The sequence below is a fragment of the Pelecanus crispus genome, chromosome 1, assembly GCF_030463565.1.
Source record: "Pelecanus crispus isolate bPelCri1 chromosome 1, bPelCri1.pri, whole genome shotgun sequence".
Taxonomy (NCBI): Eukaryota; Metazoa; Chordata; class Aves; order Pelecaniformes; family Pelecanidae; genus Pelecanus; species Pelecanus crispus.
In genome coordinates this window covers 141,374,186-141,386,887 of record NC_134643.1, presented here as the reverse complement: position 1 = coordinate 141,386,887, position 12,702 = coordinate 141,374,186, and the positions used below count along the sequence as shown (strand labels likewise).

Genomic DNA, 12,702 nt, shown 5'->3' with positions numbered 1-12,702 from the left:
TTTTCATTTAAACTTTTCTTGATTCCTATTTTCCTATATTCACAGCAAGAGGGAGATTTCTTTCTTTCTTTGAATCCCCTCCTTGCCCAGGATCTCTTACCCTTCAATTTACATACCTGTCAAGAGAAAGAGCAGGATGACTCTCCTGTCTTAAGAGATTCCAAGGAGATGGTGGATATGCAGGAGGAAATTTTACAGGAAATTATTTCCCTGGACATTTTAGATGCAATTTGTTTTGTTTTGTAGCAATACAGCTGGCTTAGTACCTTGCTGTCTTCAGCACTCTGCCCTCCCAGGTGCACTAGAATGCTGTATAAAATATGTGTGGACACACTGAAACAAACACCCCAAGCTATTTTTTAATTTTTCAAGTGAACCAGTTTTTCTAAAATTCTGAATTAAACAAAGATAATACACTTTTACCAATAACTTAACACCTTACCTAAATATTATGTATACCTTTCCTTCCACAGCAATATAATACACCTGTAGAAACTATAACACCTATGAATCCAAAAGAGGAAAATTACCTATTTTTAGTCACTTCAATAGTTTGCTAGAGGACAAGACAGCTGAAGACAGAGATTACATGGCAAGAGAAGTTCAGTTAAGGAATCAGAGTAAAACAGTTAAGTTTTCTCAACTAGGAAACAGAAAGGAGAAATTAGCAAACAAAGGTGGACCAAAAAAGGGGTGATCAGTTAGCCCTAGAAAAATATGAGATAATGAAAACACTCCTCCTGAAGCCAGAGGAGTAGCAAAAGATGTAAAGAACAGAATATAGGATGCAGAGAAAAGGAACAAACAGAAAAAGAAAAAAGATCATTACAAAGAAAAGGTCAGCCTAAATGATGGAGAAATATTTCTCATGTAGGATGTACAAAACTGGCACTCAATAGGACATTAGCAAGCAGGAACAGCACCTTTTAAGAGAAAGACCAGAAAACAGACTTTTGTTTCAAGGGAGATCCATTGATCTTCTTTCACAATCAGCCTGCCAGATAGTAGGTAGAATTGTACAAGTCCAAAACCCTCAGAAAAGTACAAGAAACTGGCGATCAGGTGATTTCCACTGAAATTCTCTTATCCCTAAAGGTAGGTGAAATTCCAATAATACTGAAGAGCTCTCCAGGTGGTCTAAAAAACCATGAGGAAGTTTGATGACTTGGAAGCAGTCACAGGAACGTGATTCTTCCAGAAGGACAAGCTCCATTCACATAGTAGCAAAATTACCCTGCTGGCTTCAGAACGAGACAAATAAAGATTTTTAGTTAAATGATGGACTCATTTGAGGAAAGCTCATGTAATCTCTTAATCTGCTCTTAGTGTATGAGAGAACACTAGGAAAATTACTGCGGTAGATTAAAAAAAAAATCATCAGTGGGAAGACGGCTGAACAGCATGGTGGGAAGTATTAATACTGGTGAAGGTGGTAGTCAGATAAGCCGTAGCAAGATCTGGTATAATCACTCGGAAACGTCTGGTATTTCTGAAACTAAAGAAAGGCGAGCAACATAACGTAGGCATGAGAACAGATATAACACAATGGAAGAGCAACGACAACGCAGAAACAGGAATCTTATCTTTCCTCCTTGGCTGTTTTGGGCAGCGTGGTTGTGAGTTGAATGAGACAGATTATGCAACTCCATCGATAGACTGGAGCAAACAAGTCAGCCCTCCGTGGAAAAAACATGCCATTTTGAGAACTTCTGCAGGATGCCCAAACTACTCCATGAATCATTCTAGCTTTCAGCTAGAGTAATTACTCAATCATCAAATCAAAATATCCAGAAAATAAATTAATCCTTCAATAAAATTGTCATGAGATGGTGAACAAACAGAAATAGTTTAGCTAGATCCTCCAAAGAACTGGAAAGCTAATCTTTATATAACCTAGGTTTACAAACATGCAAGGAATAAGCACAAAGGAAAAGGCAGTCCAGCTTAGAAGAGCTCATTTTCACTACAGTTCACCTTTACTTTAGCCAACAGTGGGAAATGTCAGAAGTGACCTGAAGAATTTGGTAAGGAAATAAAAATTAGAGGAATCCTCTTCTCAAAGAAATTAAAAGTGGTATTGGTCTATCCTTACGCTAAACGCTCTTTGAATTACAGCAGTGTATTTCTAATGTATATAGTCGAGAGTTTGAATATCAAATATATTCAGTCAAAGACAGACAACTGGGGAAAAAAAGGAGACAGAAATCCTTTATCTCGAAGGGAAGAGATCAGAACAAAGACGGACAGAGAGCTGGGCTATTTCTTTTCTATCAGTCAGATCTAATAAATGACACCACTTCCCAAACACGCCTTGCCCCGCTTGCACCCTTAGGTCAGCACACTTACAACACTCCTGCTTTCCAAAAGGCGTGTCTATAGTGACTCACTGCTCGCTCGCTCGCACACAAGCAGACGTGGGATCCATCTCACCTATCCGCCCGCCCATCGCACCACTAAGGTCTGGTTATCTAAACTCCTGCTTCTGCCCGGGCAGGAAGATGGCAAATTCCAGCAGGTAATTAATTTCCCCCTGCCTGCCTCCAACGCCTGTCCCAGCAGGGGATGGCTCCTTCTCTAGATGCATGCCACCACTCCCTCCCGGTCCAACACCCAGCGTAAAGAACTAGCGTGTACTAGGCAACCAGCACAGTTCAAGTTCAGTGAACCCCCCCCCCAATATAATCTCCAGAGTTATGCCAGCAGTGAAGACAGTCAGAATCTGAAAACAATCTAATCTACCTGTTAAAGTTTACAAGAAAAGTGCATAATTTCAGTACAACAGTAAATTCAGATGTATAACCGCATCTTGCCTTTACTTTTCTTCCCTTAACAAAAAATATCCACCTTTTATCCAACTATGTCAATGCTAAAGTAATTAGGAAAAACTGTGGAAGTCAACGTACTCCTGAGTGTCATAAAAGAAGTACAGCAAATATGCTGAGACTAGCTTAATGATAGCAAATCAAACATTAAAAGTATTTAAATATTTTTTAATTTTAAAAAGTTTTTAAAACCATTTTCTTTTGAGATTGATTGTTCTTATATCTATTTACATAAAGTTTGTATTTTACTGGAGCATCAAAATGATGCAATTTTACAATTATATGGTTATAAGCCTAAGCATATATGAAAAAAAGGACTAGCAAAGAGAAATAAATATCAAAAGGGGAAAAATAAGTTTATTTTAAAAAGATGCAGAAAAACTTGACCACAAAAATAAGTACATTACAGTGTAATTACCTTCTTACAGATCCATCCACATCCCCTAAAGCACAATTTGAAAGACGAATCTTACATTCATACTTTTCGTGATACTTGTTCAGGTTTAACACACAATTTTCAATTATCAGCACGCTGTCCATACCTTAATTCACAGTGTCTGCATATAATGTATTGGAAACATAATTTCTCCTTGTGCCTGTGGGATGGAATTTCATTGCAGATCAATGGTCCCTTTATGAAAGGGGGGGACCTCCTAAATAGAAGGTTTTGGGGTGTTCCCTCCTCCTCCACACAGGAGGCTCTGCTCTATGCAAGGCATAACTCCATTAGTATCACTCTTTGGTAACATTTCCATAGTATTTCACAATGATCTCGTTACCTACAAGCACAACTGAAACATTTTAGATTTTTTATTCTATCTATTTTTACTTTTTTTAGATTCATTTCTAAATACATATTCCTAAAATACACTCATGATCTCTGTTTGTTTTTTTTTTTTTTTTATTATTGTGATTATTTTATTTAAACCTTTCCCTTTCACACACTGATGCTTTTTAAAACTGTGAGCGATTCAGGGACATCATACCTTACACCATTGCACAAGGGCGGTAAGTGAATCAGTCCCACAAAGAGTTATGCCGTGATAAAAGCTGCATTACTTGAGAAACAGCATACTTGTAGTTAAACCAGGTATGGATTAAATTTTTGTGACAGCTTGTGCAGAATGTCTTTTAATCATCATCTTTCTCATAAGAAGTCCAACCACCAGTGATGGGAAGCAGCGATATGGAGTATATTTCTGTAGTTTTTAATTGTATGTTCCCACATATTAATAAAAAATATCCATTCTTTATGGAAAGGTAAATAAACTTTTAGATCAACTGCAAATCTGTCTTGTAAACAAGACTATAACAAGGTTTTATGTTAGTCATAAGTACACAACGTTCCAGAAAAGAAAAGTGAGAAGTGTTTTGAATAGATTCTCACAATCCTGTTGAAAATTTGATTTCTGTTTGTAGATGTTGCAGGAAACCAAAAAGAAATAAACCAGAATCAACAAAATATTATTAAAAATATATATATAACATTTCCCTGGAATGATAATCAGTTTTTTTAAAAAGTTGTTACAAATGTGAATGTTATTAAAAAAAAAAAAGAAACTTTGAAAAGTAAAACATTACCTTAATTCCACCCACTTATCCATGGTCTGTGTGGCACCATTGTAGCTGACCTCCACTTTTAAGGTAGAGTTTGAAAAATTCAAATGGTAATACAATGCATATTGTACGCTACATATCAAAGGCTAAAAATTCTAGTAAAAGAAAATAGACTTTGTATATGGCGTTTATTTCACATTACCTTTCTGTGTTTCATGAAAATACGTTCAATGAAATTATAAAATGTCAGATGTTAGGGTAACTACATCTCTACACAAACAAGATGATATTGACAGAAGTTGTGTTTTAAATACTGCCCGTCAAGGGTCTGGAAACAGTATTGTCGTATTGCACAGTTTTAATATTAATACAGTGTCCGACACTACATAATCCTCAGAGTCATAAACTCCTAAGAATTTTAGTCTTCAGTGATACTTGAAAAAGAAATTAACCCAGTGCATTAGGCAGGGGGCATGGTTTAGAGGTGGTCGACATAAATGAGATAAATGCCTCCTCTCCCACATTCCTATGTTGTGCAGCCTATTGTCCCAGGTATGCATTGCTTAGGACAGCTAACAGAGGTAAGGAGACACTTCCTTTTTCTTTATTTTTTTTTTCCTCTCCATGAAAAGCACACCTATAGGTTATTTCCATTTAAGGGATACCTTCCCAAGATTTCACTTGCAGAACCTGCCTGACACTGTCTCTGATGTGGTCTAGGTGAAATCACTCACACTAAACACTGTCCTTCCCAGAGATGGACCTGAATGCCATTTTGGTCATAATTGGGGGGTGGTGAGGGGAAAGGGGGAGGTTGGAGAGGGGAGAGAGAGGACGAGCATGATGGTGCTTGTTAAGCCCTTCACAGATTTCTCTCTCTTGCACACACACGTGTGTGTTACTTCACCCTTTGGCACAGTCTGCTGGAGTTTTCAGGCCTGAGCTCTTTCTGAAGACTATATTAACTCTAAATAATATAATTTCTTCACCTACGTACTTTAAAAAAATGCCATAAGCTTTACATCACTTTCACACATGTAAGTGAACAGGACAAATTTAGCACCTCTGAAAATACCAAAAATTCATTATGGATTTTTTTATTTAGCAACAGGATGATCCAATCTTAACTAAGGAAGAACTGCAAAAGAATAATGCTATGCAGGCAAAACACTGTCACTGGGACACAACTGCTAGAACTAAGTCTCTGAAATTTCCATGGTAATGAACTTCATGACTCATTTCAAGTGCCATTTTCATCTTAGGAGAGAAAAGGTGTGGTTTTTTGGGGTTTTAATTACGTATTTTAAAATAGGTCTCAAAATAAAAATCACGGTAGATATCAGGAATTAGCAGGGACTACTATAAGCTAATAATTTTTACGTATTGCTTTCCCAAATACCACTGAAGTTTACAGTCAGTTTCTGTAATATTCAAGTTGTTGAGAAAAATCTTGTATTTTTGTATTTTTTGTCACATGTAAAAACCCATGTTCTCCTCCCAGCTTTAAGTGCAAAAGAGATGTCCATAAATTTTCATAAATCCAAAACCAAATTAAAACATAATCCTAAATTGAGGTAGCACATTTAACTAAGTTTCTTTCCAAGAACTTCAGAAAGAAACTGAAGAATTTTAAGAGTAATGTCTCTATCAGCAAGCATTAAAACCTTTTGTGACTGCTGTGTTCTCTCCACTCCATTTGAGCATTTTAGGAGCTTGGAAGTTCTTCTTTAACTCTTCCTTTTTTCCCCAAAAAATACTGTTTAGTCCATGCGCCTTTAGGTCCTGTGGCATCTACTGCAACATCAATAATGGAATCTGGAGTCATCCACCTCAGAAACGCCAAGAAAAGGAAGTTCAGAACAGCAAAAAGAGCAAAAATACACCCAGTCACCGGGCCACAGTGAGACATTAGTCTGTTAAGTCGCTCATCCATTGGTAAAACCACTTCATCTGCAACCCTGTCATACACCTAAATGGAGAAGAGACAGAAAGTAAGATCTTAAAACAATGGTGCTTCTACCTCAAAAATCAGGCAGTACTTTGTTGTCAGTGTGCAAAATAAATTATCTGTTCCTAACGACTAGGTGGGACAAATATTACCCAAAAACAGCTTTGCAGATTTTAAATGTTGATTTATGAGTACCGTTCTAGAAATTTCATTAATTTATTTAAGGAGAAAAAGGAAAAGAAATGTTCTATTTTTTTTGATGGACCTCAAGAGTATTTCATCAAATAGGAAGGCTGCATAATTTGTCTCTCATGTAGTGTTATATAGAGAGGGTTGGGTTTTTTTAATTAATTGAATGGGTTCTAATCTCATATTCACACCAGTCATAGGAAAAAGAGTCCAAACATGCAATTACTAGATTTTCAACACAAAGATGGATGAACTCATAGATGAGATGGCAATCTTCCAAATCTCTGTATTTGAACAATCAAGCAAATCATAATAGGATACTGATTTTTATTTAAAGAAACACTAGTCATTCTTAGTAAAATCCTTAAAATTCAATTAATGTGAAAAGCAAATACACGCTACTAGTGACTTAATATACATATTAACCACAACCACTTAAAAAAAAAAAAAAAAAAGTCCCGTGTTTCATGGAACAGAAACATAAATACCCAATACACACAACTCAAAAGAAGGTTTAAAAGGATACAGAGCTTTTGCCTTGAGAACATTACAGGCTTCATCCTATGGGTAACTTAACAATGAGCTAACAGACAACTAACTTGTCTTGTACAACGCATGTTCCATGGATACTTCTTCAAATGATACTAACATTTTCCTTCACAGAGGGTTTTTGGTTTTGGTTTTTTTGGGTTTGGGTTTTTTTTTTGTTTCATTTGGGTTTTTTGGTTTTTTAAAGAAAGGGCTGTAAAGGAAACTGAAATCTAGAGTAACTTCTATAAAAACTTTGCAATTGAAATGTTGCTTGCAGTTACAAAGTCATAAAGTTAATTGTACTACCTGTACTTGAAAATGATAAAATAAACTGGTTGTACATGATACTTCAGGGACACTTACAAGAGATAGATATCTGAGTACAGTACAATGTAATTAAAAGGCATGTGATTCAGCTATTCTCTTGCCTAAAACACAGGGGCTGAAGTCAGAAGCTACAGATCTCCACAGGTGTTTATAACGTTATTGCAGTTAACATTCTTCACTAACGGCAGAATTTTTATGCTGAAGCACAGTTCTAATGCTGAAATACGATTTCTAAAGTGTGATAATTTATTTTCATTACATACATGGCTTATGTAAATTCAGCTATATTCAGCCTACCAGCATTAAACTACCTCTCATAATTTTAAACCACTTGTTAGCACGTGGCACACAAAACTTCATCATCTTTTCCTTTTCATACATTTTATACAGCATGCTTTCCAGTTATGCCAGAAAAGTTACTTAATGTGAAGGCTGGAAAAAAAAAAAATATTAGTAGAAATGTAACTAAATGTAACTAAAGATCTAGACTGCTCTTCAGAATATTTATCAGCAGTTATGGAATAGAAAAAAAGGCAAACAAAAAAAACCTCTCTAGGGATGTATTTTGGGGGGGCGGGGGGAGTATTTTCTGAACCTTTTTAAACCATGTGTGTTTGACAGGAAACACACTAAAAAATTACACTGGAAGATTACACAGAGAATGTAGACAGTAATGTTTCAAAGAAGCAGCTGTTTCAGAAATATACTTTATGAGAATTAAAAAGAAGTGGTTATACATACTTTCTCAGTTCTCTCTGCCACATTCCTCCATGTATAAAATGTCTTTACTTTATTATGAACAGTTTCTGGGGATGGTAGTGTTCCCGATCTGAGCTGGGCAATAGCTTTTTCTATTCCATCACACAAAGATTTCACGGAGGGTTCACATAAAATAATGAGATTTTCTGGAAGCACCTCAGGAATCCCGCCAACTCTTGTACTCACCACCTTTGAAAGAAACAAAAGAAATAGCATATATGCTGCTTAGAATGATGACACTACTATTACGCTGCTTAGATGCAGCACTTAAGATGAATAGGAAAAAAAAAATACAATGAATGGTTGCCATGAAGGCAAAGACCAGTATGATGCTTTGGGAATTTTACCTGTATGCAAACTGAAGGTCTAGGCCCTAGAAAAAATCTAGCACAGCAGATTACGTTTAATGATGTTCAGAATGATTCTTTGGTAGCACGATAAGACAGAAGACTTGTTCTAATTAGTGTTTTATGAGACATCTTTCCTAAAGGTGTTTGTCACAGCACACAACTAAATCCGTGTAACCAGATTATGCAATCACATTATGCAATCATCTCTAAAGAGCAGCCAGCAATAAGAAAACTGCAGAACTTCCTCACCTCTAGAGAGGAAAAGAGATGACAGGGGAATAACTACAACACCTATGTAGTACCTACTGTCAAAAGATATCAGAGTGAAAAAAAAAGTCAGTCACATTTTCTATACTTCCTGTATATTAGATACTCTGTATCAGTCTGTATTTTAAAAAAAAGTTTCCTTATATTTTAATGTGAGAACCTAAGTTCTTTATGGCTGTTGATTTAACTTTTTTTGAGTTGTCAACCTGAGTTGTAAATTTGCCAGAAAGGGCTTTTACTGTTTTTTCTCTCTCCGACTCTTAGCTTGAATCCCTACATGGTAAGGCAAATATATCCTCAGTTACTATAAGAAAACAAATGTCAGTTCTTGGTGCAGGAAGAAAACAGGAAAACAGTTCTAGTACAATGGCTTAGTCTGGTAATTCAGTATGCCTGACTGACCAAAGTCACCCATGCTCATGAGCAGTTTTCTGCAACTCCTCTTAAAGTACTGTCAAAGTAAACCTTCATGAACATCAACTACCCCAAAACTCTGTAAAGGAGTACATACAAAAGAGCGTTTTGGAGAGGCAGTCTGGTTAGCTCAGAGAACTGAGAGTTAGCAGATCTACATGTTATTCCCAATTCTGCACAAGTTTCTTCTGGGAGCTTAAGCAGTTTCAGTTAATCCTTCTGTCTCAGCTTCCAGGTGATCTGTAAATGGGGATAATATTTGCTCACCTCGGTAAAGACAGAGCCTCAGATTAAATCAAATGCTACAAGCACATATTATTTAATCATAAACTTTGTTTAATTGGGTACATGTGTTCTAGATATTTGAGATTTTTTTTTTTTTTACCTGTAAACCACAGCTTGCTGCTTCCACAATTGCCATACAAAAGGCCTCAGTGAGGGAAGTATTGAGAAAAATGTGCCCCTGGACTAGAACATTTCTAACGTCCTGGTGTTCCAAGGCTCCTAGGAGACGCACTCTGCATATAAAAAAAAAAATAGATAAACACTAGATTTGGACTGTAATAATGCTGTATAATGTTACACATCTGAAAAATGTACCAATGGTTCACACTTATATAGTGAGAGAAGGAACACAGACATGTTTGTTCCATTTTCTGTAAACTTTTCCAGCAATGAAGAAATAGAAGAGTCTGCTTCTTATTTTCGCGCTAAAGGAAACTTTATTTTCAGAAAAAGCTGGGGTGAGAAGTTGCTCTGTTTGTTTTATTGGCAACTGCCTTCAAAGCATTGCTACTGAGCTTTCTAGTTCTGTAAGAGAACATGGCTTCATGCAGTTAATAATTAAGATTTGTCACCCTTTCTTTGTTTCAATGTATTATCTGAATTTTTAATGTGAGGTCTGATCATTCTCAAAGTCTGAGAGGGGGCGTATTTAGGATACAATGATCAGGACCTATTATTTTGAAGAGATACTGGTAAACAGAAAAGGGTGAAATAAGAATGATACTAACGAACAATTTTATTGTTCATCCAGAGGAATCACTGACTGAAGTACAGAATGGGCAAGAGAAAACAGAGAAAAGGAAATGGAAAATTAAGAACCTTATCCTTGCCACATAAAACTGTCTTTGAACAACAAGAAAATCCCAAAGAAATACACAAATGCATATGCATCACAGAAACATTTTGGTAACACAGTAACACCAAAGGAACACTTTTGTAGTACCACAAGAACACATACTAGATAAGCACTACCCTGAAGAGTTTCATACTGAAATAATAAAATAAATCACTAGCAGTCATCCCCACAAGCAGCAGTGACAGGAACTAGCCATCTAACACATTATGGCACATGGTAACATGTGATCCAAGCGTCACAGTTTCAGAGAGGTGCAAGATAAATTTATGTCTAAAGTCAGCTTTTCTCTGACTCAAGTGAAGGTTCATACAGAGTCTGTTTCTATGAATTAACTTGCAGGATCATAGTCCAACGCCATAAGTGTTCAGTTAGTGTCTGGTCTACCTGCATTGCCTTCAATAGTTCTGATCTTCTCCAGCCTGAATTTTTGGAGGTTTGGGTTTTTTTAGGGGGAGGGGGGCAGGCAGAAAGGGTGTCGCTGTTGTCTTCCCCACCCCTAAAGCACATTGAAGTGTCATAGACATGCATAGAACAAACCTGTCATGCAGCTGGTATCTTTCCCGGACTTCTTCCAGTATGATTCGTTTTGGCCCTTCTCCTCCAACTAAGAAATGTAACTCCGGATATTTCTGACAGAGCTCAGGAATTATACCACTAAGCAAATCTATACCTAAGAGTACAAAATTTAGGGCAAGGTGTTATTATATTTGATTTTAGAACTTATCATGATGTAGCCTACTGCTAATAACTCTATCCAATAGAATAAAATTTAAAAAGAAGTCTCTTGAAGACAGTTACACCGCTGAACACAAAATTCTAAAAAAAAAAAAAGACAACTTGTGATTGTTAGGAGACAAATAAGATAAAAAAAAATCACTTAAGTTGCTGTTGCTTGATTAAATAAAAAACAGTTAAAAATTTTCTAACAGATTATATAGATTAGGGCCTAAATCATACCCCCAATATAAGCCAAAGCTTCCATTTTACAAATTTCAATTTTCAATATCTTCAATAGCACAAAAGAAAAACACCTCTGAACCCAACACGCGCAAACTGAAACTTACTTTTCTTCTTCTTGAACGCACAGCCATAAAAGCTCAGAACCATCACCTGACAGCTCCCATTTAAAACCCAATCCATACCACAGATACAGCGTAAGTGGTACCTAACCAAGACCTTTCTTACCATGCCCTAAAGAAAAAAAATAACCAAAAAAACAAAATAAACTTACATTTTAGCCCCCATTACCTTTTCTGTAAACAAGTCTGCTGACAACAACAATTGTTATTGTACTGTCATCCCTCCTTGATGGGTCCGGAGTGAAGTCGGTGGGATCAACGGCATTGGGGATGACAGAGACTATCAGAGGGTCCAAAGCTGCTCGCAGCACCGTGTTTTCCTTACTCGTGTACGAGACGCAGATGATGTGGTTCGTATCACACAGGGACACCGTCAGAAGTTTGTTGGTAAGCACCGAGCTGACATCCGCAAACCCAAAGAGGGAGTGGTCCGTGAACACCGTCCGCAGCCCCATGGTCTTGGCGTGGAAGAGGGCGTCGTGGGCCATGGCGGAGAAAGAGCTGTGGGCATGGACGACGGTGACCCTCTCCCGCACAAATATGTACCTGAGCAGGGGCAGGCTATGGAAGAGCGTCGTCGCCGTGGACTGGTTGTACATCACCCTCAGAGGCAAGTAGTAGACTTTCAGCCCGTTGGTGAGGTAGCGGATGCCCTTCCGGCGGCCGTAGGCGTGGGTGACCACCAGGACCTTGTGGCCCCTCTCGATGAGGCACTGCGACAGCTGGTACACGTGGCTCTCCACGCCCCCCATGTTGGGGTAGAAGAAGTCCGACACCATGCAGACGCTGTGCGCCCCCCCTGCCGGGCCCCCGGCCGCCATCCCGGGGCCGCTCCTGCCGGGGGAACCACAAGGCGCCATCACTCGCCGGCGGCCGCCCGTCAGGACCCCCGGTCCCCTCACCGCCGCCGCCGGGCCCGGCCATGCCTCCCGCGCAGGCCGCACCGCGGCCCCCGCCAGCGCCAGCGGCGCGCACCGAGGGGCGGCCGCCGCGGGCCCTTTAAGAGGGCGATCACCCCGGCAACCGGCGGCCGCCTCGAGGGAGTGGGGGGGGGGGGGGGGACGAGGGGGGCGGGAGCGCCTGCGCGCGCGCACGTACCTGCCGGCCGCCGGCGCTTCCCGGGCGCTTCCCGGCGCCTTCCCATTTCCGGGCACGGCCGCCCGGTCACCACGGCAACCGCACGGCGACTTCCCTCCTCCCCGCGGACGAGAGCTCCCGGCCTCCGGCCCGACGCAGCGCCGGGGTCCAATCGCCGCCCGGCGCCGCGCCGCGCGGGAAAAACAGCGGCCAATCGGAGCGGCCGCCGGACGTCTCGCGC

The 12,702-nt window shown here is 39.2% G+C and overlaps 1 protein-coding gene across 1 annotated transcript; it reads right to left on the bottom strand.

Annotated features, from left to right (window-relative positions):
* Positions 1 to 5,961: 5,961 nt before the first annotated feature.
* On the bottom strand, positions 5,962 to 12,244 carry PIGA (phosphatidylinositol glycan anchor biosynthesis class A). The gene is made up of 5 exons (XM_009484882.2): positions 11,554 to 12,244; positions 10,843 to 10,975; positions 9,550 to 9,682; positions 8,116 to 8,322; positions 5,962 to 6,348 (listed from the first exon to the last, which is right to left on the bottom strand). The coding sequence occupies exons 1-5, from the start codon at positions 12,242 to 12,244 to the stop codon at positions 6,085 to 6,087; spliced, it is 1,428 nt and encodes a 475-aa protein (XP_009483157.2). The 3' UTR covers positions 5,962 to 6,084.
* Between the last annotated feature and the right edge of the window lie 458 nt (positions 12,245 to 12,702).

Coding starts and splice junctions, on each gene's coding strand:
- PIGA (XM_009484882.2), bottom strand. CDS start 12,244: ATGGCGCCTTGTGGTTCCCCCGGCAGGAGCGGCCCCGGGATGGCGGCC. Junction 8,323..9,549: donor CAGCAAGCTGTGGTTTACAG/GTAAAAAAAAAA, acceptor TTTCTTTCAAAG/GTGGTGAGTACAAGAGTTGG. Junction 6,349..8,115: donor TGGCAGAGAGAACTGAGAAA/GTATGTATAACC, acceptor TTCTCCATTTAG/GTGTATGACAGGGTTGCAGA.